We start from the raw sequence: 23,755 nt of genomic DNA on the forward strand, positions 1-23,755 counted from the left end.
AAAAAAAAAAAAAAAAAAAAAAAAAGACAAAAGACAAAAAAAAAAAATGGGAAGAGGTGGGAGAGAAGAAAGAAGAAAGTAACAAACAGTTGTTAGGTTGTGTTGAAAACGTGGGAAGTCTTCTTTGGCGTTAGATGGCTCTCTTTAGGGTACCAACTGTCCACTTTGCAGCGACAGCACGTCTTCTCTCTGCCCTTGGATTGATCACACAACATGTCATGCGGATTAGATTCTTCTTTTCATCTTACCGTACATCAGTTCTAGTTCGACGTAAGCTGAATTGACCTGAATACCCTCCTCTCTTCATCACCGCCCCCAAAACTTTTTTCGAAAAAGATGCAAATTTCAGTTACGCTCTTCTTATCTTCAGTTTATTTTTCTTTTTCTGTATACTGACTAATAGAATTGCATTTTCGTATAAAGTAGAATTAGTTCAGTCAGTGATGTATTATAACATTGGAAGGAATGTTTTGCAGTTTTAGGTCTAAAGAGAGACTAAAATTTTCCGCAACTTTTGAGAATTTAACGAAGTGATTTGTTCAAGTTCTTGAAATTTTGTTAAACGTCGATGGAATGATGTATTCCATGCCCCAAAAAAGTAAGTCTTCGATACTTGCTACTAGCAAACGGGATACAAAATTGGATTCATTTCATAACTAAAAATATCTAGTTGCATCGAGTCTCATGTGAAAAGATACACCCGGTTTTTAAAACTACACACCAGACTAGTTTATACTAGAATCAACTTTTACCTATAATAGCGAAACCGGTTTCATACCATGGCTGAGCTACAACATCCAAAATCATAGTAGTTTCTTTCTTGATTTATGTTCATTCATCGGAAGCTGAGGCAGCCTGTTTCAAACAATCCCGCATGATCTCTCCAAGTTTTGAACAAGCATCCAAGCAAAGCTGCATTGCCTGCAATATTTTGAAACATGTTTAGCAACATATGGCTCCTGTGACCAACTAGTTCAGAATTAAGTGCTAATTTATTAAGCACACTGACCCACCCCTTTGTCCGATTTGCAGATTACAAAGGTATGAACACGCTATATTTTAGTGCGTGCTTAGAAAAACGATTTATGAAGAACTGTCTAACTAACCAATATGTCTTTTGTCTACAACCGTGTGCAGAAGTTAAAGGACAAAAGACATTAATCAAAAGGCATACCTCGTTGATATTAGGCGTTGTCCATTCACCCGTGACGGTTAGCTGAGTGACTTCATAACGAGATGGCATGCACGTCATCATAAAGCTTCCATCTTCACATCCTTCCTCTTCAGTAACCGGGTCAATCATCAGGTTTTTCCCTATGCAAGACTTTGAATATAGCAGGAATCATTTATCAGTCAGTGTTTCAAAATATAGAATTAAGAGACATCTATTGGTTCACATGTCTCAAACTATGATGCTCTTGTTTCTTTCAAAGTATATGTTACATTATGCACCTAATGCTAATAAACTTAAAGAGACAACGCAGAGGAATTCGTGTAATTGTTGTTAACATAGACATACCACTGAAACAGCTGTGATAAGGTCATACATCATAATCCCGGCATCAGCTAGAGCAAGACTAGCACATGATATCACAACAGAAAGGTCACCTGCAATATAATACCATTAAAGAAAAATCAGAAAACGTCAAACAACAATCCTATCCTATGATAACAATATAGTAACAGGTTGCTTCCATAATCAACTCCAAGAGCACCAATGTCTAGAGAATCAGTAAGCAATCACCTATGCTCCCACAAGGTTATCCTGATTCTAGTATTAAGGATTCCGATAGTTGTTGAGCAATGAGCATTGTGAAAACTATAAGATTGTAGTGAGTCATGAAACTTACTGCCTCCGGATTCAAGAACCAATGCAAAAACATCAACAGTAGTCTTTGGAAAAGTCTCCATCATTATTACGCCTTCCAACGCTTTGTGAAGCATTGATGAGAACTCTTTATGATCAGTTCCCTAAAACACCACAACATATAACTAATCTGACGAAACAAAAACAAACGCCAAACATCCAAATTTAGGATTAGAATAACGCGGTACCTGGCCAAGAGTCGGGGAAGCAAAAGTAGTATAGCTAACATTGCAATTCAATCTACCAACATCACTATAAGTCATTGCTTTCTTACTCTCCCTTGGCCCAAATCTAACTCACGGAAACAAAAATTAGCTGACAGCAAAGTTGATGCAAGATAGACACTGAAGGATAAGTGTTATCTAATAGTAACACTCACACTGAAACAATGACTTTTGTGTTCCCAAACTCAGCATAAGCAGAACCAGAAGCAGAGCTCACAGCACCAGTTTGAAGCACTTTTTTTTTTTGTTTTTCCACAAAAGACACAAAATTTTAAGTTTAGTTAGTCTCACAAAGACTCGAATCGTATCTTTCACAATGAAGAACCCTAACGATTAAGAAGAGAAAGGGGAAAAGGGGGGTTTTACAGGCAGGTCGGCATTGAGGGAAGCCACGGCCATCAGGACGGGACCAATCGAGGTCGGAGTCTTTGAAAATAGGAAGTCGAGATCTTCCCACAACTTTAGGTGAATACGTTGGCGTTGCGGCTCCAGGTTTTGCTGACATTTTGTTCTGTGCGCTGAGAGACTTTATAAAAATCAGAATCTGAGTCCTGACAAAGAAGGGAGAAGTCAATGAGTGAATACCCAGTTTCAAAGAAGCGATTGGGTTCTACTAAGAAGAATCGTTTACCTGAGAGGGTTTGAGAGACGAAAAAACAAAAGAAGTCGCGGCGGAGAACGTGGAAGGAGGAACTCGCCGTTAAACATTTTTAGGGTTTAACAAAAACAAAGAATAATTAAAAAAAAAATTAGGGGCAATTGTAGTAAATAACTGAAAGTTTGAGGTATCTAATTAAAGAAACCAAATTTCAAAGGGGGAAATAGTAAAATTTAGGTTTTGTTTAATTATTGTCTTGGGTTTCATTTTTGAGTCAATTTTTTTTTCTTTTTTTTTTTTTTTGTTGTTGCTAATGCTAATTAATGGATAGCTTAGGTTGTAATCATTTTAAATATTGGGTTTACATTTTCTTAACATTAAAAGGTGTAGAAATTAATTAAAAATAGAATAAAAAGGAAACAAAAATGGAATTTAGGTGAATGGGATAGATATATATCCATTAGTTCCTTTACATATTTCTCAATAACAACAAAATTAATAATAAATATGGTACCATTACAAACATACATACATTAACTTTGTTAGAAACTGATACCATTTAAATGAGGACGTATAGTCAACTTAGCCAAATCATCCATCATAACGCCACCTTCTTAAAAACTGGGGTTTTTATTTTCCAAATAATGCATCGGATGTGATAGCTGTATATATATTTGGTAGCTAGTCATCAGCTTAATCATACTATTGGATAAGATTGCACGTTTGACATTTCGCATTACTTGGCCACTTCCCCTCATTTCCATCTCACTCGAAACGTAATCATCATACATACGTCGTCGGTCGTCCATCATGTTTTGTCCACCGGAAGCTAATATATAACATGCTCCCATTTTTTTACTTTTGATAATTACTACATGTGTATGTTTTATGTCGTAAATCAAAGTATTAAATGCTATTTATTAAGCATGCACTTAACAAATCAAAATTCAAAGACTTAAACGATAAAAAAAGTCAAAGGAGAACGCACCGTTTCTGGGAAGTGAGTTAAAACGAAAACTTCTCTGTGGTAAACCGAAGTCTATTGTACCCATAACTCTCAGATTTCTTTCTTTTATCTCTTTTTCCTTTTTTTTTCTTCTAGACAAAATGGAAAGAGTTATTATTTATCCTCTTAATTAATAAAAATCTTCGTTTCAGACAAAGACAACCTCGTCTTTAGTGTTGAGAACTGCACGGAGCTTTAAACATTCTCGCGTCAAAGTTCAGGTACTTTTGTTTTTCCTCTTGTTTTTACGTTTTTGATTCAGACCAATGTAAGAATGTAGTTTTGATTATCCTCAGACAGCTCAGATTTGTCTTTTCAGAGCGATCTATTTTAATATTTATATGATCGGGTCATATACTTGCGTTCACGTCGTTACGATTCATCAATCCCTCTGTTTCTTCTTCTTTAATAATTTTGGAAGACATTAGTTGTATCAATTTTTGTTTTATTTTTATATGATCAGAATTCCACGATCAAATTTAGGTTGGCTAATTTTTCAGGAACGTGAATCCCTATAGATAAATCGAATTTGACCTAAAAATTTGTGTTTGCATGTGTATCAACTCTGGCGTAGGTTAGGGGCAATCTCGATTTGTGAAGATGATTACTTATCTCATGTGCCTATAACTATAAGATCAAAGTGTTGGCTTCTTTCGCTGGCATAACCATTAGTTCTTTGGTTTTGAGATCGATCCTATGAGAAGGCTCTTCAATGGCGTCCTTAAACTCAGAGAAGAGATGGATTTTTCCTCTAGCAATGGCTTCTCTCATGTTCATATTCCTTGTAGCTGCATCCTTCAACATGGGTCTCCTCTCTTCCGTGCGTTCCATTAACTCACTCATCTTCTCCTCCAGTCTCTCGACTACTAACGAGACAAGAGCCGAATTCGTAGAGTCTAAAGTCAATAATAACTCCTCTCATCCCCCTCCAGTACAGCCTAGTCCTCCTCGTTTTGGTTATCTAGTTTCAGGTTCAAGAGGTGACTTAGAGAGTCTATGGAGAGTGTTAAGAGCATTGTACCATCCGAGGAATCAATACGTTGTTCATCTCGATCTTGAGTCTCCTGCTGAAGAGAGGCTTGAGCTGGCTAAACGAGTGAGCGAGGATCCTGTTTTTAGTGACGTTGGGAATGTTCACATGATCACAAAGGCTAACCTCGTTACATATCGAGGACCCACAATGGTGGCCAATACGCTCCACGCTTGCGCCATTCTCTTGAAGCAGAGTAAAGATTGGGATTGGTTCATCAATCTCAGCGCCTCGGACTATCCTCTAGTCACTCAAGATGGTATGTATACTTATATGTCTAGTCTCTCTTTTGTTTCAAATAATCTCTCCCTGGATCATCCATCAATGCCCGTTGCTTGCAGATCTTATTGATACATTCTCAGGGTTGGACCGGAACCTCAACTTTATCGACCATAGTAGCAAACTAGGCTGGAAAGAGTAATGATCATTTCTCTTTATAGAGTACATTAGAGATGAGTTTATTCCTGTTTTAATCCAAATGTCGGTTTCTCCGCAGAGAGAAACGAGCAAAGCCTCTGATCATAGACCCGGGGCTTTACTCCACAAAAAAGTCAGATGTCTTCTGGGTTACACCTCGCAGAACCATGCCAACTGCATTCAAACTATTTACTGGTAATTCAGTAATTCAGTAAGTAATGATTATGAAAAAATAGTGACTAATCTGTGAAACTGCAGGTTCCGCTTGGATGCTCTTATCTCGGTCGTTCGTAGAATATTGCATTTGGGGATGGGACAATCTTCCACGGACTCTTCTAATGTATTACACCAACTTCCTCTCTACACCGGAAGGATATTTCCACACTGTCATTTGCAACGCGCCAGAGTACTCTGCCACGGTGGTGAACCACGACATGCATTTCATCTCCTGGGACCGCCCTCCCAAACAGCATCCTCGGACGCTCAACATTAATGATACAGAGAGGATGATTGGAAGCGGAACAGCGTTTGCCCGCAAGTTCAGACACAATGATCCTGTCCTGGATAAGATCGATAAAGAGCTGCTCGGTAGAGGTAACGGGAACTTTACGCCTGGTGGTTGGTGTGCAGGGGAACCAAAATGCTCGAGGGTTGGTGATCCGTCAATGATTAAGCCCGGTCCTGGAGCTAACCGGCTTCGTGTGCTTATTAACGGACTTGTTTTGGCATCTAAACTGACTCAAAGGCAATGTAGATAGGCTTCATATGTTTCATGTGGAATTAGTCCCTATAATTCTTTCTGCAAACTGACACAACATTGTGAAGATTGTCACTATTTTCTAAGCCAAAATAAGAACCCAGTTCACTTCTTCTCATTACATTGAAGCCCTACTCTCCCTCTGATTGCTTCTTTCCCTCTTGTCAGAAGGACTAAGGGAAACAATTTTATATGATATAAGAATGGCATCTCAGCAACAGGTAGAAAAAATAGATGATGAACTGTTAAGATTCTTCTTTAACATAGAAATGGTTCATGAATATTAGATACATCATACAAGCACATATATCTATATCTGTGCAATACACAACAAGAAATTGGCCTGCAAATTGAGACCTAACTCGGAAGAATAGCGTCTGCAGTAGTTGTTATACCACAGGCTTCGAGTTTTACAGCCTATTTACAACACAAACTATACAAAAGACAGAGAGAGAGAGCTAGAAGAGTAGGAGGCAAAGGACGATGCAACAAAGGAAAAATATTGATACCCGATTAAGAGACTTCTCACGCTGCATCATCCTCTGGCTTTGGTAAGGCTGAGCTATTGTGTTTGTGAAAGTCCCAAATATCCTGGTATAGACCATGTCCCCAAACATTCCAATCACCGGGTAGAGAAAACTCATCATTACTACATTGGCAAGGTCAGTTGATTCGGTTGTGGTGTAGCCACGAGGGGAATACTGGTGGTTATGGAATGTTGGAGACAGAGTTTGATGTTGCAAGCTTGGGCTCAGAGATGATCCTGAAGAGATTGGGTTGTATAAGGTTGATGGAGCAGGTCTGCGGGGTATCTCTGTGGATTCTGCATCCTGTTTCTTAGAGCCAACCGTGGAAGAAGACGAAGACATGCCTCTTCCATAGAGAGGAACCAGTGAGGTGATGGTAATGTTGGATTTACAGACAGGGCAATTGTTGTGGTGCTGATCAATGGAGACAGATGATAACTGAACATGTAACCACCTGTAAATGCAAGGCCAGCAGAAAAGGTGTCCGCAGAGAGTGACGACAGGATCATGAGCCGAGTCTAGACAGATGTTGCAATCAAAACAGCCACTTTCATTAGCTTGACCTCCCTTTGAACCCGTGATGAGATCAGATTTTTGTTTGACTATGAAGCCATCATCATGGGTTCGTTGAGCATCAGACATAATGAAGTTCCCTTCCATGGGAGGTAAGATTCTGATCTGTCAAGGACAACATAGTATTGTCAGCTACGCGTATAATAATAACAAATGTTATTATCTACAGAGTCATATAAAACTGTTTTCAGACTTAGGTTTCATGATACTAAATAGATTAAAAAAAAATGGGTTTATCCTCTAACCAATAAAGGGAGACTCTTTTCAAGATCTTTCTACCCTGAAAGCCCCCTTGAGAGCAATTCTGATCTGACTTTGTGCCTCTAAAGGTCAAATCCTAAGCAATTCTCATAAGCAAAACCAGAATCCCATCCAGCTATAAGAAACCAATCTAGATCAGAACAATCAAAGCCTAGTATCATCTCAAACTAGGATTGAGATTTAAAAACCCCTCCCCAAAAATTGCCCCTTTTTTACCAAAACCTAGAACCAATACAAAAAAAAATCGAAAATTTGGGCGAACCCTAAATCATCTATTTGTACAAATGCAAGCCAGGAAGAATCAATGAAACCACAGCATCGAATCCAAGAAAGATGAAGAAGAAGAAGAAGAAGAAGAAGAAGAAGAAGAAGAAGAACATACCGAGAGTCGTCGGGGAGGATAAAGGAGGAAGAAAAAAAAAACGCGATGTAAACGATGATGAAGCTCCGAGAAAATGCGAAAAAGGAGAAGGCTTTTCAGAGATTGGAAGATAGATATTTAAAGTCGACGTGTTTTCAACGAACGATGATGTGATAAAGACAACAACGACGGTGGTGATGGTTGCTTCGTCTGTATGTTACAACTAAATTATTAGTATTAAGATATTTTTAGACAACGACGGTGATATTTTTTATTTATTTATCTATCGAGAGGATAGAGCTCTCGAAATAGGATAATGCTCTTTTCTAAAATATCTTAGGTCATCTCCATTAAGATTAGAGTATCTCCATCAAAGGATTTAAGCAGTTATTAAGAGTTTCTAAAGTATTATATGTGATTAAATTTAATTGTTTTGGTATGATTTAGTTTAGAATCGTTGTTTAGGTAAGATGTTTTTGGTATGTTTAGATACTTGGGGTGTGTCAGTTTTTTATTGGGTGGAGAAAAATAATATTTTCTTTTATTTTTTTATTAATTATATTTCTTTCTCTCATCTCTCGTCTCTCTCCTTTGATCGACAGAAGAAGAAAAAGAAATGAACCGACAAGGCGGTGGTGGGATTGAAGAAGAAGAAGAAGAAATGAACCGACAAGGCGGTGGTGGACAACGGCTGAGATCAGCTAGACCCACCACAATTCATGATTGTGCTCTCTCCGGTGGACAACGGCTGAGATCAGAAGAAATGAACGCAATCCCGTCGTATGTCCCCTCCCCCACTTTCTTTTCTTCTGTGTTGTGTTGCTGAATTCCAAATCTGTTACTTAAAAAACTCCAATTTCGATATGTGTTTGGTTCGGTACCGTATCGATTTAGACTAGTGAATGAATTTGAAGTTTTGGTGGTGAATTTGCATTCGAATCTGGTGAAATCGCATGCCCATAAGTCAAAAATCTTGTTTTTTTTGTTTGATTTTGGGATTTTTGCAGATGTATCATAAGCCACTTCATGTTTCTGCTGGTAATGGTAAAGTTGATATAGTTAAGTATCTTCTTTCTTGGACTCAACTTCTTCTTCATCCATGATGTTGATTTAGTTTTATTCTGCTGCTGCGACTAAACCACGGTGCACCAGGCAGTATAGCCGGCAAAACACTAAAAAGTCCAAGAGGGTTACCCAGAAATTTGCAGCCCTTTGGTTCTGACTCGTTGTCAAAGATTACGCCTCCAATAATATATAGCGGTTTGGACAATTGGGATGTTGATGGTCTCCTTGGGGCTGACTTGCTCTCTGAGATCGTAAGAACAATAATTTTCAAACTTGGTGTTTCTCATCTTATTTGTTATCTCCTTGAATTCAGATCTTGTTTTCTAGTTTTTTTTTGCATACATACAAGAAAAGCTTTTGATACAATGTTTAAAGCTAATGCCATCTCTTGGGTTAGTACATATCTCCTTGAATTTTGTGGTGTTACAATACCCAGCTTGCAGATGTATGGTCATGTGGCGTAACCTTATATGTAATATTGGTTGGAGCTTATCCATTTGAGGATCCACAAGAGACAAGAGATTATCCAAAGACAATACAGGTAAAGCTTTCTTCTAAGTTCTTTATCTTATATTCATTATCCTTCAAACTTGATTGTATTGAGTTTGCTTCTTCGTTGATCCTAAAACGCAGAGAATCCTTAGTGTCACATACTCAATCCCAGAGGACTTACACCTTTCACCTGAATGTCGACATCTAATATCAAGGATTTTCATGGCTGATCCTGCAACAGTAAGTTCTACTCTTTTGAATTGACTCTGTTCTTAAAAGCACCTTGGTCGAGTGAAACAAAATTTGATTCTTTTGTTTTTTATGTTTTTTCTTTCTCTGATTCTTGAAGGTTTTTGATTTTGCAATTTTAATCAATGTTCCTTCACTGTGTTCTTTCAGTATGGTGAGACTCCATTGCACATGGCAGCCAAGAATGGTTGTAATGAAGCTGCTTGAGAGTGGTGCTTTTATTGAAGCTAAAGCTAGTGTACTTTCCTCTCCCTCTCTCTCTCTCAGTCTCTCTGTTCTACTTGATTGATTTAGCTTGGACTGATTTGGTTTGGATATTTTATGCAGAACGGTATGACACCATTGCACCTTGCGGTTTGGTACTCAATAACTTCCAAAGATATCTCAACTGTTAAGACACTGCTCGACAATAACGCAGATTGCAGTGCCAAAGATAAAATCAAAATGGGAAAAGTTTGGTACAAATCAAAATTAAAATTAATCATTTTGTAATCTATTTTTAATATGCTTTTATGTCATGTTTGTTTAAACTTTTATTGAATGCAATATTTTTAAGTTTTTAAGAGTATACAAGTCTTATAAATTTTCACAAAATATCATAATAATTTACAATTACAAAAAAAAATATTTTTAAGAAACTCAAATTTAACAACTTTCAATGGACCTATGAAATGTTAAAGTTTCTTAAAAAATTCTTAATTTCACTTTTATTCAAAATTAAGAATAAAATCTGTTTTAAGATACTTTCATTACAACCTTTGATGGAGGTACTCTAAGGTTTCTTAACCTAAATTTCTTAGAATAGACAGAGAAAAATTATTAATAAAAAATTGTTTGAGTTTCTTAAATATGTTTTAAAGTTTCTTAGATAAGAGGTTTTAAAAACTTTGGAGAGAGTTATTACACTATTTAAGAAACTCATCAAATTAAATAATAATATTTGTATGATTTTCATTTGTAAGAAAATTATATCAAGATCTATTGATGGAGATGACCTTACCATCCCACTAATGTCGGGGGTTAAAATAAATTACTCTGTTTTTCATGTTAAAATCTTTTATAAATAAGATTTACTTTTTCTATTTCTTTTTCTTTTCTTTTTTTTTTTTGTCAAAATCCCTTTAATATATTTCCAAGTAAGGATTCAATCTAGGATTCGATACTTTACTTTTATAAAAAGTAAAAACTTTTATATCTTATTTTGTGGCAAAAGCAAATTATAGTATCTGCTTTCGTGGGAAAAGCTTAAGCGTTACAGAGTTGAGTAACAAGAAACTAAAAAGTAAGAAAAGTAGCAAAGCTGTAAGAACTATACAATTGTAAATAGACTATATATATTTGTGCAATTGCTGTGAGCATTATTCCCATCTATGTAACCTGGCAATACAAAAAGACAATGAAACAATTTGTATTATTGTATAGCATTAAAAAATAGCTGAAAGATACGTAGACCTCGTTGAGTTATCACTCTTCTAAGAATATTTTCAAATTCATGCCATACATAATGGCCATGCCAAAGGAGACCAACGAGATTCTACCGAACATGTCACATGCTGGTACATGTGGTATAAAACATAAGAAGCTATTGAAAGACTAATAAAACTCTTACCCAAAACGTTTTCATACAATTTTTAGTTACTCACAAACTCCAACCGGCTCATCTCACCCCAAAAAAACCAAACAACAAACAAACCCTAACAACACTTTTGTTTTTGATGGGTTGTACAGCAAATTAACAAAACACAAAACGAATATTACAAAAATATTTCACATGTTATTCTCGAAAAATTTCCTAAAAACTTTTAAGATATCAACAAAAGTAACCATGCCAACGAAACTACCATCTTTTTCGACCACCCACGCGTAGTTCACTCGATGAGCAATCGCTTGAATCATCACTGCCATTAACGAGCTCTTTGGATTACACACTATTGCCTCCGACCTCCTCGCCATTCTCGCTGAGCTACTCATCGACCTCCCAAACGAGGTCGTCCTCGTCGGAGACTCTTCATCCGACGAATAACCTGACGACGGCGACGAAGGTGAGACAGAATCGAAAAGCGAAAGCAAACCCATCAGTCCTTTGTCCTCCAAACGATTCCTAACGATCTGGACAAGACTCTCCGGTGGATTTGCTCCGTCTATGTACGCCATCAGGTCTCCTGCGGGGAGCGTTGCCACCGCCGCGGCAGCTGTCTCGTCGCAGCAAGTTAGTGTCATCGGAGAGATCTCTCCGATCAAGGACGTAAAAGAGTCGTCTCCTTCTCCGTCGACCACTGCAACAGAGGTTTGGTCGACGAGAGCGCTGGATATGGCCGAGATGACGGCGGAGGGGGAGGAGTGGTAATCAACGGCGAGGATTGCGTGCGTGCTGTTGACGATGCCGAGATCGGAGATTGACATCGCCGGCAGAGGAGAGAACGCGGCGATGGTTCCGAGGAGAAACTGTATGATGTCTTCTTGAGTGATCCAGCAGAATCGTCGTCCGTTCGAATGCGTTGATGTGGTGACTGAAACTTTGTCGTTTTGCTGCCTTTTCTTAGTGAAGGGTTTTGTCTGAATTGGGACAATCAGATTCTGTGCTCCTTGGATGATCAGATCAATGGCTTCAACTAAGCTGATCAGTCAAATCAAATTGACCAGAGAAAAAAACTATTAATTACTTCACAAGTGGAAAAAAAAAGAACAGAGCATGGAAACAGAGGAAGAACAGAGCATGGAAACAGAGGAAGAACNATCGGAGATTGACATCGCCGGCAGAGGAGAGAACGCGGCGATGGTTCCGAGGAGAAACTGTATGATGTCTTCTTGAGTGATCCAGCAGAATCGTCGTCCGTTCGAATGCGTTGATGTGGTGACTGAAGCTTTGTCGTTTTGCTGCCTTTTCTTAGTGAAGGGTTTTGTCTGAATTGGGACAATCAGATTCTGTGCTCCTTGGATGATCAGATCAATGGCTTCAACTAAGCTGATCAGTCAAATCAAATTGACCAGAGAAAAAAACTATTAATTACTTCACAAGTGGAAAAAAAAAGAACAGAGCATGGAAACAGAGGAAGAACAGAGCATGGAAACAGAGGAAGAACAGAGAAAAGGTTTAATTTTTATCAAAACAAAGAGAGATTGAACAATGAACAAATACAAAACCTGCAGGAGGGTTGAACATGGAGGACGAGAGAACGAGTTTTGGGGAGAAGAACAGAGACGGGTGCGTTTAAGGCAGCGAGAGTGTAGTCATGGTCTTTGGACAAATGGCAGATGACGTCAGCCATTGATATTTTCCCCAAGCACTCGCACTCAGTGACATCGTTATCGTCGTGATTGCAGTTCCAGACTGATAGGAAAGTGTCTTCAGAGAATTTTAGGGCAGCGATGGCGTCGGATACGGAGGAGGAAGAGGCGGAGAGACAACGGAGAGGAGGCTTGCCTAGACAGAGATCGGAGACATCGTATGAGAGAAGGGACAGTGCCATCATATTCAAGAAAAGATAGAAAAGAAGAAGTCTCTAGAAAGTGTGATGATGAACTGATAGAGAGAGACGAGTTAGAGAACAAAAGAGATGGGTGGTACGATGTAAAGAGTACCTGTTTTTTATTAGAAACCGACTCATCAGATCTTTTATAAACAAGTTTAGGATCCTCCGATAGTGCATATCATACTTTTAAAATATTAAACAAATAAGAAAAAATAAATTGCTATCTAGCTAAAAGATAAGTATATCGAGTCCAAAAAATAAATAAAAATTACAGATTATATTATTATGTATAGATAAAACTAAATATATATAATGTGTATTTGTTTACAAGTCCTTTGGTGCCGTGGTTATATCTGAGTTTATAATTTGACACCACGTTTGGCTTTGGGATTCAGTTTTTAAAGAGTACTAGTGGATTCATCGGATTATAGATATAAAAAGTTCTAACAGATTGTAAGTAGAGATATTTGCTGTACAGCCTGTACTCTCGTGTGTTGTGTTATATATACTCTTATAAAATCTTCCAAGTGGTGTTGGTTAACTCAAATTACGGTAAATTTGATGATGAGTTCAAAGTTCAAACCCATGCTAGAAGAAATCACTAAAAACAGTTAAAATCATGTTGTTATAGGTAAGATATGGGAAAGGTTTATATGATGCTTCTTCGTGGTCATCCTATAAAAGGAACAACAAAGATAGAGATTATAGTATATTAGTATATGATATGACGAAAGTTTTATAATTTGTTATATATGTTTCTAATTGTTTCGAGGGAGAAATATGACCTTAATTATTATTCAACAAATGCCTTTTTGTGGTGTGACCTTAAACGATAATTATAGGACACGTTTTAATTTTGTACTTACTCGGTCACTCCAAGTCCAACTGTGTAACAAGCTGGCGATGGCACCTGGGTCTGCATCATCTTCTTCTATCAAACACTTTTTCTAACAATTCTGTTGATTAAATAACCTTTTCTGTTTAAATACTAAGTCGTTTTCCTTAGGTAGTGAGTGTTTTCATATTTCGACCCTTACTAGTTACTAAACGCCTCATTAAAAACACGCTTTCCAATTCTTACAAATAACAAGTCTTAACTTGCACGTAATGTACCAAGTTGGCCAAGTGTTTTCTCTTTCTCTTTGTTCCCTGGCCAAGTGTTTTCTAAGTACGTACTTTAATACAAAAACATGTGTTTCTCTAGTCTTGTTTTCGCAATGTGTTGTACTGTTGTGTTTTCTCTGTAAATTATTTTATTCTGTGAACGTACGTGATCGATCATGTGAACCTGATTTGATTTGCTTACAGCATGCAACATTTTTTTTACCGTCTTATGGTACTCTTTTTTTCTTTTTTTCTTTTCAATATGCTACACGGAAGAAAGATGAACACATAGAACCAAATACACCCATGGATATGTGATCCCTCTCTTAGCTCTCTATGAATGTTACACGAAATGATAGGATTGTTTTTTCATTGAATTTAAAAAATTCACAATGGAAGAGATATGAGACAAAAATATGTAGGGGATATAATATTGAGCCAATTCATTGATTATGGATTTCAACGTACAACACTTAACATCAATAAAAAAAAATGCAAAATCTCCATCAGCTGCTTTTAGGTTAACCAAAAGATTAATCATATGCAAACGAAATTAGTAATTCGTTACTAGAATCAAACCTAATTAATAAAGGGTTGATAATTAAAATTCTTAATCCCGTAAACTTTTTGATAATCTAGTTTTAAATGAACACTAATTTGTACGTAATTCAGTAAACAAGCTACAAATTGACAGGTCGAACCCAGGAGGGAGCATCTATAGACGACGATACATGAACGATCGAATCTGACTAGCAGTGTGATTTATATAGTGACGTCACTGGTAAAGAGAGTATATGTGCTTCAAGACTAAATAATCTAAGACACTCGGATCCGTACGTATATAATAATAAATATTATCTGATACCTGTACGTTTTCACTGAGAAACAAATTAGTATTATTCGATGTTATTTAATTTGGTCAAATAAATCATTATAATCTGGTACCATGTAAACACATTTCTTCTAATAAATTCAAGATACAAAAACCTCAGTGACCTTGCATGTTGGCTGTTGCCATGTTGGCTGTTGCCATGTTGGCTTTATGTTTCCGACCCTTAACTGTTTGAATGATGCTTTTATTAAGTTATTCGTTAAGACTAATCATTGCGTTCACCAACTGAATTAATAAAAAGGGACATTGTTTTAGTCTTTCGTTTGCGATATAGGGCATATTATATAGTATGTGCATGACAACTTAACTATAGCATCAATTTGGTGGTATAAAGAGGGTGGAAATTAACAAACAATTAAAACAAGTGAAGCATATAGCTATATATATCATATATATATATATATTCTACAAAGCATAGAAGAGTAGTACTACAAACTCAAAACTCAATTAGTTTAGATTCTTTTGGATTTTAAAATGAAAACAAAAAACTGATAAAAGTGAACATGGCATCAAAATGAATAATTAAGCGTTGACGTGAAAACTATTAGATTCAACGAAAGTAGGCGAACGAACGTGACGGGCCTCCAGACATTTTGTACAGTAGCTAGTAGCTGACGAAGCAACGTGATATGTGCTTGTCCTTATATGGCACGTGCAACAGATAAGCAGACCTTGATTCACTTTACAAAATAATTAATCCCCGATAAAGCGAAAAAGAACTATCAATTATAGAGATTAATGACTCTTAACGTTCTAAGGCTTGCAGTTCAAGAACTTTAAAGGGGACGAGACACGAAAAAAACAAAAGAGGGGTGAGACGTGTGGTTGCTTATCTTTTGCAATTATTTAATCGGTTACTAGTTGTAAATTTCGTACTATTATATGGCGAATTGGATTCAAAACCTTCATCCAATGTCCGGTGATGTCCAATGTAAAACAAGTTCTACGCAACGTATTTTGGATGTACTAAATGGTATATATATCATAAAACGAGTTATTATTGAATGTAACTTTTGATGTGGTTTATTTCAAAGATTGATACACTTAGAATATTGTTTTGGTAGTCAAAACATTTATTTTAAATGCAAGGTGAGAAACTCTGTACTTTCTTACTTTACGAGATCTTGTTTGTAAAAGTCTTATTAGCATGTTTTTCCGTTGTTGTAGTGAATCATTTATTAAACGAAAACGAAAGAAAAAAAAAAGAACCACCATTAAGATACCAAAACAAACAAAATTAAAAGTCTCTTTTTACCCTCGAGACTCGAGAGAGTAGTCAAATATTTCAAAGAAATCCAGATTGTAGCTAATTTTTTTTGTGGTCTTTTGAAAAGTCGACGGCTCGCATGAATGTAACGTCTATGCAGAAGGTTATTTATTTAGTAGTAGTATAAACATTCTAAAGCAAAGACTGAAAGAAGGGTGGAAATCAATTCAATTAGAAGGACAATTAGGCCCAAAAAGGAAAAAATGACATACTATAGATAACTATTCTGTTGTTATTGGGCCAACCATGGTATTGTGTTGCCATCGGATATATTAAAATAAGTTTTTAACAAGTATGGCAGTGACAGTGGTGAGGTGATAATGCAAGATTCTGCAATACTGAGTACTGACTGTTCAGTTCTCGGAAACCACCAGAATATCGGGAATCACATCGCACATAACGTCGTTTTTCTCTACAAAACTTGAAAAAAAGAAAGGAAATATGAAACGTAGTTAAAAGAATACGAGAGTACTAAATTTCATGTAGCTACAGTGCTACACAGTACATGACAATGTAAAAATAGGTGGCTAAGTCAACAACTGTATGGATCATGAGGTACTGAGCATGGTAAATTGGTAACTGTTGTGTATATAAACTATAAAAGATAACAAACTAACAAAAGTATAAGATAAATGGCATAAAAATGTTACCAAAGAAATCAATAATATTATGAAATGGATAAATCAATTTATCCGGAAAAAAAAGAAAGAAGAAGGAAAAGGAAAGGATAAGAACACATAAAAGTACGAGAGAATGCTTATCCCGTGACACTGACATCTCTTTTTCATGTCCCTACCAATTCCCACTATTCTCCGCTGAATAATCCATAAAATACTACGCAGATAGATAGATTCCATTTTAGCATCCAAAGTTCCAAACCATTAAATTGAAAAACATATAAATATCGAACGCTAATCTCATATTCTTTTTTCAGTAAGTATCCAAAGAAAAATACACTAATTAAGTGGTTACAAGCTCCATGCACATGCGTACGCTCAAAGTTCGAATCCTATTATACGGGATACAACTAGTATAACTAGGATGCAACTGATACAACTAAAGTGAAACTGATACAACTAGAATGCAACTAATACAACTAAAAAATATCTGGTACAACTAGGAAGCTGGTACATACAATTAAAATATTCAATTTTCTTTTAAAAATTGTTAGAAAGTAGTTTCATACTTTCATTAGAGAAAGAATAACGAAAATAAGTAGAGATAATGCAGAAATGAATTTTTTGTATAGAAACACAAGAAAATTAAATTCTATAAATATCAGTGGCACATGTAAAAACAAATAATATATCCCAACTATCCCAAATAATATGAGACTACGGTGTTTTATTACAGAAAAATTTTGATTTACATATTTTAGTTATGGTGCAAATCCATATTTAGTTATAGACAAAAACTTCACTACACTACAAAAATTATAGGACGTCCGTAAAAACTATACTTTACTTTTTAGTAATTTCCTAAATATACAAATTTATATATTTCTATTATTAATTGAGAAGATAACTTATAAATTATATAACATATTTTGTTGAAAATTATAGAATATTGTCACTAGTTTTAAAGTATTTTGATATTCAGAAATTTCTTTTTTCTTTTCTATCAATTTTTTAATAATATTATAAATTTAGAATTAGAAATATATTTTTTTTTGTGTGTGTTATTATTGTTAACTTAATAAATAAAACATAACGCAAAATACCTATCTAGTATTAGTATATACACTATATGCTCTAGGTGTCTCGTATCATCTTTGTTATTATTCATTCCGATTAATTTTAAAATGTAAGCAAAACCCAAACCAGATAATTTACGAATAAGACATAGACAACTCGTCCATTAACAACTAAAAAGTCTAACATAGAAGAAGGAGGAATAGTCTCATCATCTCATCCAAAAACGTTACTTCTTTCTTCCCACAGGAATCAAAGTAAAACAGACAACGGACTAAAACAAATATTATAGCCCACCGCTTCAAATACATATAAAAGACTCAAGAAACCTTTGCCACTCTCTTCATTCTTCCTTTTATAGATTCTTCTTATAGATTTATCCTTTGGGTTCTCTGTGTCAAAAGAAAATGTTGGCTATATTTCACGAGGCGTTTGCTCATCCGCCTGAGGAACTCAACAGTCCGGCATCTGAGAAATGTTCTAAACAACCAAAGCTTCCTGAAGAAACCTTAAACGATTTCCTATCTCGTTACCCTCTCAACACTTTCTCCATGTCTTTCGGACAAGCAGCTGTTCTTGCTTACGTTCGTCCTTCTGCTTCCTTCTCCATCCACCAGAGGTAACATGCACTAGACAGAACACGATCCTGCTTTTATCTTATGTACTAAGGTTCTGCTCCATTGATCTTCAGTTTTTTTCTTTTTTTTGTTAGATTGTTTTGTGGATATGATGATATCTATTGTCTGTTCTTTGGGAGCTTGAACAATCTGTGTCAGCTAAACAGACAGTATGGTTTGACCAAGACAACAAACGAGGCCATGTTTGTGATCGAAGCTTATAGGACTCTTAGAGACAGAGGTCCTTATCCAGCTGATCAGGTCGTTAAAGACTTAGATGGTAGTTTTGCCTTTGTCGTTTATGATAGCAAAGCCGGCTCTGTCTTCACGGCTCTGGTACTACTTCAAAAATCAGCCCAAGCCCTTTTTGTAATCACTTTTGATGTTTAAAAGATTTGAGAAATCAATTTGATGTAATTCATGTAGGGATCTGATGGAGGGGTGAAGCTATACTGGGGAATAGCTGCTGATGGATCTGTTGTTATATCAGATGATTTGGATGTTATTAAAGAAGGCTGTGCCAAATCTTTTGCTCCGTTTCCTACAGGTACAACAAAATCTACATAAGCTTTTACAAATACTTGGAACTTGGTGTAATGATGTATGTGTAATTAGTGTTTGATGAATTTTGGTAGGGTGTATGTTCCACAGTGAAGGAGGGTTAATGAGCTTTGAGCATCCGATGAACAAGATAAAAGCAATGCCGAGAGTGGACAGTGAGGGAGTTTTGTGCGGTGCTAACTTCAAGGTGGATGTGTACAATCGTGTTAACAGTATCCCTCGTCGAGGAAGTGAAGCCAATTGGACTCTCTGAAAACGCTGGGAACTTTCAAAAGATAGTTTCTTTTTCGCACTTGTTGTTCTTCTCCACTTTTATCTTAGTAGTTATGGACTACTCCTTAGTATGCCATGAATAAAACTGTGAATAGCTCTCAAGGTTCTGTTTCTCTACTACCTTATGTCAGACAATAAACCAATAGACTCATTGATTTTCAGTTGAAAACGTAACATGTTAAGAGCTTATTTTGTTTGTTATCCTAATCTTTATAAGGTTGTCTAAATAGTGTTATTGTCAATGTCGGTGGAGATGACATGTTAATATTATTACACAACAGAAGTTAGAGAGAACATGGTTTTGAACTAGGAGTCCATGAAATTAACTTAACATTTTTTTTACCCTTTCAGCTAAATGCGTTATAGATTTTGTTTTTCATCTTTCACGAAACAAGCAAACTATAGTGTTGATGACGAAACAGAGCAATAACTGTTTTGTTTCAATAAAACAGAGTTAAGAAAGCTGAAGATTCGCCAATTTTATTTCTTTATTATGGGCAACTCGCCAAGTAATCTACACTCAACAGACACTAAGGAAAAACTTCGCAATAGAATCAGACATCTCTAAAGGTTTCATCAATTGGTACCGAGTGGTCTCATCAGAAGAAGAGATTTCAAGTTTATTAGGCCAAGCCAACGAGCTTCTCACTGATCTCCCACACTTTACGAGCCTTCTCAACATCACTTGCTTCTTCTGATAACTGGTTCTCAAAAGAAGCCGAAGCCTTGTTCCAGCTCCAGTAAACCCCTGATTTCGTCAAGCTAGGATCACTCACCACCTGATCAAACAAAACTCCATTGCTTGAGTACACAGCAAGAAAAGTCTTTCCTTGACTAAATAAGCTACAAAAATAACATTCTGTTTCTTTATTACCTGAGCAAGTCTTTTGCCAGACTCTGTCTCGGAGATGTATCCTTTAGTGATGTACTTCTGAAAGGGAGGGAAGAGGGTACGGAAGAGCGGGATGTGCTCTCGGAACAAACCCGTGGAGGCGATGCAACCAGGGTAAAGCGAAGCGAAAGTGACTCCAGTTTCTTCATGGTAACGCCTGTGAAACTCTTGCATCGTCAACATATTGCAGACTTTACTGTCTTTGTAAGCCTTTGCACCATCGAAATCTCCTCCATCAATCATAGCTGAGCTGTTTAAACCGTTCAATCCACCCGCTAAGCCCCTCAAATCACCAAGATTCGCCTTCGGTGGTACATTACCCGCCAATGTATTAGTGTTACCTAAACCAAAACAAAGATATAATGATCAGAATCCTTCCCTAGCTAGCAATGTAGGCTATATATATTAGATACTAGACAATACCAGTAATGGATCCAACGATGATGAGACGCTTGGAAGGGTAATCAGATTTCTTCAAGTCATCAAGCAACAACCTTGCGAGAAGAAAATGTCCCAAATGATTCGTTGCTACGCTAAGCTCAAACCCTTCTGCACTGTAAGTAGGCTCTTTAGCTGTCGGGAAATAAACCGCAGCATTACAGACCAAAACATCGAGAGGCATCTCTGTCCTCCTGAAGCTATCAACGAACTGTCTCACACTGTCCAACGAGGCTAAGTCTAAGTGCATCACAGTGTAGCTGCCTTTAGGCATCCCTGCGGATTTAGCAGCTCTCTCGGCTTTAAGGAAGTCTCTGCACGCCATTGTCACGTGCCATTTCCCTGTCTCGGCTAGAGCTTTAGCCGTGGCTAAACCTAAACCAGACGAAGCTCCCGTGACCACCACATTTCCTTTCCTCAACGTTTTCTTGCCGTCTACGGATTTTGTAGCCGTAGGGCTTGAAGTCGCAGCGGTTTGTGCTCGAATCGCTACACTCCTCAAACTATGTTCTCTCTGCATTTGAAAATCAGCTAAACATTACTAAACCATTCGCAGAAGAAGGCTTAATCTCAACACTGTAATATAGGAACAGAGAGATATGTTCTGTACCTGGAATCTTAACGAGGAAGATCCATGATCGGATTTGATTTGGTCGGTAAGGGAAGCACCAAAGAGACTCGAGTCCTTGAAAGATGATGAAGAAGCACTCAATTTCGCATCTTTACGAACAGAGAAAGCAGAGGAGATCAAAGAAGCAGCTTGTAGAGCCATTGTTGGTACTCGAACACACAGAGAGAGAGATAGCAAAAGAGCGACTTGAAGAAGAAGACTGTCTAGTGTGGATATTTTGCGAGAGAGTGTGTGTGCGTATATGTACTCTCACAAAGAAGTTGGGGGAGGTGAGATTCAGACAAGAGAAGATTGGTCCCTACAGTGGTCAGTCACAGAAGATTGTGTGGATAGCATTATCTTGAAGACAAAGTATCTGCCACGTCATCGTTGTATACCCAATGAGAATTCGTGGATTAGATTTCCTTAATTCTTAGATATTTTATTATATTGTCAACTACTATTTTTTTGGGTTTAAAACAAAATGGAACAGTTGCACAATATGGGATGGTCATTGCTGATTGGTGTTGATGGGATTCCATGCCCCTGTAGCATGGGAGAGAGAGAGAGAGAGAGAGCTAGTTGCTTGCTACTAGTTGCTCTCGTGTTCGGATAACTTGTCCTCTCTTTTTTCTTTTGATAACCATGGTTTTGATCTAGAATCAAAAAGATTTAGGATTGAAACTAATATGAACATCCCAGAGTTTGTCAAATAATATATGGGGATATCACATCGCTCACCTTATTTAAAACAACATTTTCATTTAATATCCATACAAAAATTAACATTAAACCAAAAAAAAAAAAACCCATACAAATCAATCTACAAAACTCATATAGTTGTACCCTCAGTTTCAAATAAGTTTGCAGTCATACATTAAAAAAAATAACACTCGAATAATATGATATTAGTATATCACATAGCACGAAGGAAAAACAAAAAACTTATATGTGTTGGTTAAGAATTATTAGTAAGGTGAGAGGGAGGCCTCAGCAGCAGATGAATAGAAGAAATAGTAAAATTGAGAGACAATAGCGTTGAAGAAGACAAATGAGGCTCCGGCTGCGAAGACACCCTTACGAAGAGTTTGACAATCAGGAGGATTGTCCATGAACATTGTCCTGTACTTAGTGTGGTATGCATTCTCCACTGATCCAGCTAATAGACATATCTCTGCTATCAAGAAGAACATCCTTTTTTGTTTTGGCCAACAAAATGTAAAAATATTAGCAGAATTTCGGATTCTTTTTGCTTGTTGCATTTTATCAATTCAGTGATAGATAGAAGCACAATTGGATTAGTAACAAAGATAACAATAATTCCAAGAATTAAAATGCTTGGTAATTCCAGTAATATAAACTAGGACCACACTATTGTATATGTTTGATTGTGAAATTTAATCATCTTATTTTCCATTATCTTTAGCTACAACTTTTCTTTTGATGTAAAAAAGTAAAGTTTTGGTTTTTGTCAAGAGTCAAGACGGTTAGTAATTTTGTACCGAATCAAACTCCTTAGAAGTAGTCTGATACACATATATGATGAACTGATTTAATAATAACAAAAGAGTATATAACTTACCAGCTGACAATGAAAAGAACGAGGGCAAGAGCGCGTGAACCGCCAGGTTTGAGAGGCTTTCCACAGCAGAAACAACGGCTAACGAACATGATAAGGAGTTGACTAACCACTGAGAACAAAAAGGCGCCAACTCCATACCCTGTGGCTCTGTCCGAATCATACACACAGTAGTTGTATTGCACCTCAGTGTCCTGCACAACCCTTGCCTGCCCCACGAAAAAATCAACTCCAAAATATTAAGAGAAAGATATCATATAATCATCAGCTTGTTTCAAATAATATATTGTTGTAAAAGATGCGACTCACAGTGCTTCGTCTTTGCTCAGCAGCAACGGCTAAACCAAAGGCAACGAGGTTGAACACAAGGACTATGGCTGAGACAATCTTGGACGCCATGGACTCACACCTTACTCTCTCTCTTTCTCACAAAATGTTTCTTTAGATATAAAGACAACTTTGTTTGTTCAGATTGGATCGTCTCGCCTAATGGAAAAAGACACGTTACCATTTCTTTGAAATAGGTGTTTCACCTTTATTTATTTCTTCAAATTACTTTTGTGTATAGGAAAAGTTTATCTAATAAATTGGGGAAAATAGGAATATGGTAGTCTAGTCTAGGATGCTTAGTGCAAAAGATAGTGACAGAGCTTCCTTGTTGGAGAATCCTCTGTTGTTTATTACAAACCAAAAACAGATATATTGAGCTGTATCTTATTACTAAAAATAAAAATATGAGCTCTTTTTGTGTAAAAGTATAATTTCTATAAAATTTGCGTGGCTGAATTTTTGATCGTAACTAAGTTTCAAAAATGGAGAACAGCTTGAAAAACAAATGCTTAGAACGTGGGGAATTAGATACCCACTTGATGGGAACATGTTACCAAAATAAAGATAAAAATACCCAAGAATGCTTATGGTACCGCGGAGA

The 23,755-nt window shown here is 36.7% G+C and overlaps 8 protein-coding genes across 18 annotated transcripts; 3 read left to right on the forward strand and 5 right to left on the reverse strand.

Moving 5' to 3' along the window:
• On the reverse strand, window positions 628–2,815 carry LOC104722172 (exosome complex component RRP41-like). Of its 2 annotated transcripts, none has more exons than XM_010440299.2 (8): window positions 2,723–2,815; window positions 2,458–2,642; window positions 2,247–2,325; window positions 2,056–2,158; window positions 1,851–1,971; window positions 1,520–1,608; window positions 1,175–1,324; window positions 628–921 (listed from the first exon to the last, which is right to left on the reverse strand). In XM_010440299.2, the coding sequence occupies exons 1-8, from the start codon at window positions 2,797–2,799 to the stop codon at window positions 832–834; spliced, it is 894 nt and encodes a 297-aa protein (XP_010438601.2). In that variant the 5' UTR covers window positions 2,800–2,815; the 3' UTR covers window positions 628–831. The 2 variants fall into 2 exon arrangements, with proteins under 2 accessions (XP_010438601.2, XP_010438602.1); XM_010440300.2 differs by having other exon boundaries at window positions 2,458–2,635; window positions 2,723–2,803.
• Window positions 3,320–6,027, forward strand: LOC104722174 (beta-glucuronosyltransferase GlcAT14A). The gene is made up of 6 exons (XM_010440304.2): window positions 3,320–3,716; window positions 3,848–3,916; window positions 4,270–4,984; window positions 5,067–5,142; window positions 5,222–5,337; window positions 5,401–6,027. The coding sequence occupies exons 3-6, from the start codon at window positions 4,408–4,410 to the stop codon at window positions 5,898–5,900; spliced, it is 1,269 nt and encodes a 422-aa protein (XP_010438606.1). The 5' UTR covers window positions 3,320–3,716; window positions 3,848–3,916; window positions 4,270–4,407; the 3' UTR covers window positions 5,901–6,027.
• LOC104722173 (E3 ubiquitin-protein ligase RMA3-like) lies at window positions 6,133–7,828 on the reverse strand. Its single transcript, XM_010440302.2, has 2 exons — window positions 7,643–7,828; window positions 6,133–7,104 (listed from the first exon to the last, which is right to left on the reverse strand). Exon 2 carries the CDS (start codon window positions 7,084–7,086, stop codon window positions 6,358–6,360), a length of 729 nt encoding a protein of 242 aa, XP_010438604.1. The 5' UTR covers window positions 7,087–7,104; window positions 7,643–7,828; the 3' UTR covers window positions 6,133–6,357.
• On the forward strand, window positions 7,934–9,964 carry LOC104722175 (transcriptional adapter ADA2a-like). 10 transcript variants are annotated; one of them, XR_757157.1, is made up of 8 exons: window positions 7,934–8,086; window positions 8,224–8,401; window positions 8,629–8,679; window positions 8,774–8,937; window positions 9,123–9,227; window positions 9,320–9,418; window positions 9,578–9,665; window positions 9,755–9,964. XR_757157.1 is itself a non-coding variant. In XM_010440305.1 (7 exons), exons 2-6 carry the CDS (start codon window positions 8,238–8,240, stop codon window positions 9,632–9,634), a joined length of 627 nt encoding a protein of 208 aa, XP_010438607.1. In that variant the 5' UTR covers window positions 7,934–8,086; window positions 8,224–8,237; the 3' UTR covers window positions 9,635–9,665; window positions 9,755–9,964. The 10 variants fall into 10 exon arrangements, 5 of the variants coding, with proteins under 5 accessions (XP_010438607.1, XP_019088545.1, XP_019088546.1 ...); XR_757155.1 differs by having other exon boundaries at window positions 8,774–9,227; XR_002034239.1 differs by having other exon boundaries at window positions 8,629–8,665; window positions 8,774–9,227.
• LOC104722178 (CBS domain-containing protein CBSX5-like) lies at window positions 11,011–13,074 on the reverse strand. Its single transcript, XM_010440310.2, has 2 exons — window positions 12,572–13,074; window positions 11,011–12,044 (listed from the first exon to the last, which is right to left on the reverse strand). The coding sequence occupies exons 1-2, from the start codon at window positions 12,898–12,900 to the stop codon at window positions 11,195–11,197; spliced, it is 1,179 nt and encodes a 392-aa protein (XP_010438612.1). The 5' UTR covers window positions 12,901–13,074; the 3' UTR covers window positions 11,011–11,194.
• LOC104722179 (stem-specific protein TSJT1) lies at window positions 18,090–19,504 on the forward strand. The gene is made up of 4 exons (XM_010440311.2): window positions 18,090–18,473; window positions 18,567–18,807; window positions 18,898–19,018; window positions 19,107–19,504. The coding sequence occupies exons 1-4, from the start codon at window positions 18,262–18,264 to the stop codon at window positions 19,283–19,285; spliced, it is 753 nt and encodes a 250-aa protein (XP_010438613.1). The 5' UTR covers window positions 18,090–18,261; the 3' UTR covers window positions 19,286–19,504.
• LOC104722180 (protochlorophyllide reductase B, chloroplastic) lies at window positions 19,760–21,593 on the reverse strand. The gene is made up of 4 exons (XM_010440313.1): window positions 21,246–21,593; window positions 20,621–21,149; window positions 20,180–20,538; window positions 19,760–20,084 (listed from the first exon to the last, which is right to left on the reverse strand). The coding sequence occupies exons 1-4, from the start codon at window positions 21,405–21,407 to the stop codon at window positions 19,929–19,931; spliced, it is 1,206 nt and encodes a 401-aa protein (XP_010438615.1). The 5' UTR covers window positions 21,408–21,593; the 3' UTR covers window positions 19,760–19,928.
• On the reverse strand, window positions 21,988–23,304 carry LOC104722181. The gene is made up of 3 exons (XM_010440314.2): window positions 23,134–23,304; window positions 22,828–23,033; window positions 21,988–22,439 (listed from the first exon to the last, which is right to left on the reverse strand). The coding sequence occupies exons 1-3, from the start codon at window positions 23,221–23,223 to the stop codon at window positions 22,214–22,216; spliced, it is 522 nt and encodes a 173-aa protein (XP_010438616.1). The 5' UTR covers window positions 23,224–23,304; the 3' UTR covers window positions 21,988–22,213.

The sequence above is a fragment of the Camelina sativa genome, chromosome 11 (assembly GCF_000633955.1).
Source record: "Camelina sativa cultivar DH55 chromosome 11, Cs, whole genome shotgun sequence".
In the NCBI taxonomy this organism is placed as follows: domain Eukaryota; kingdom Viridiplantae; phylum Streptophyta; class Magnoliopsida; order Brassicales; family Brassicaceae; genus Camelina; species Camelina sativa.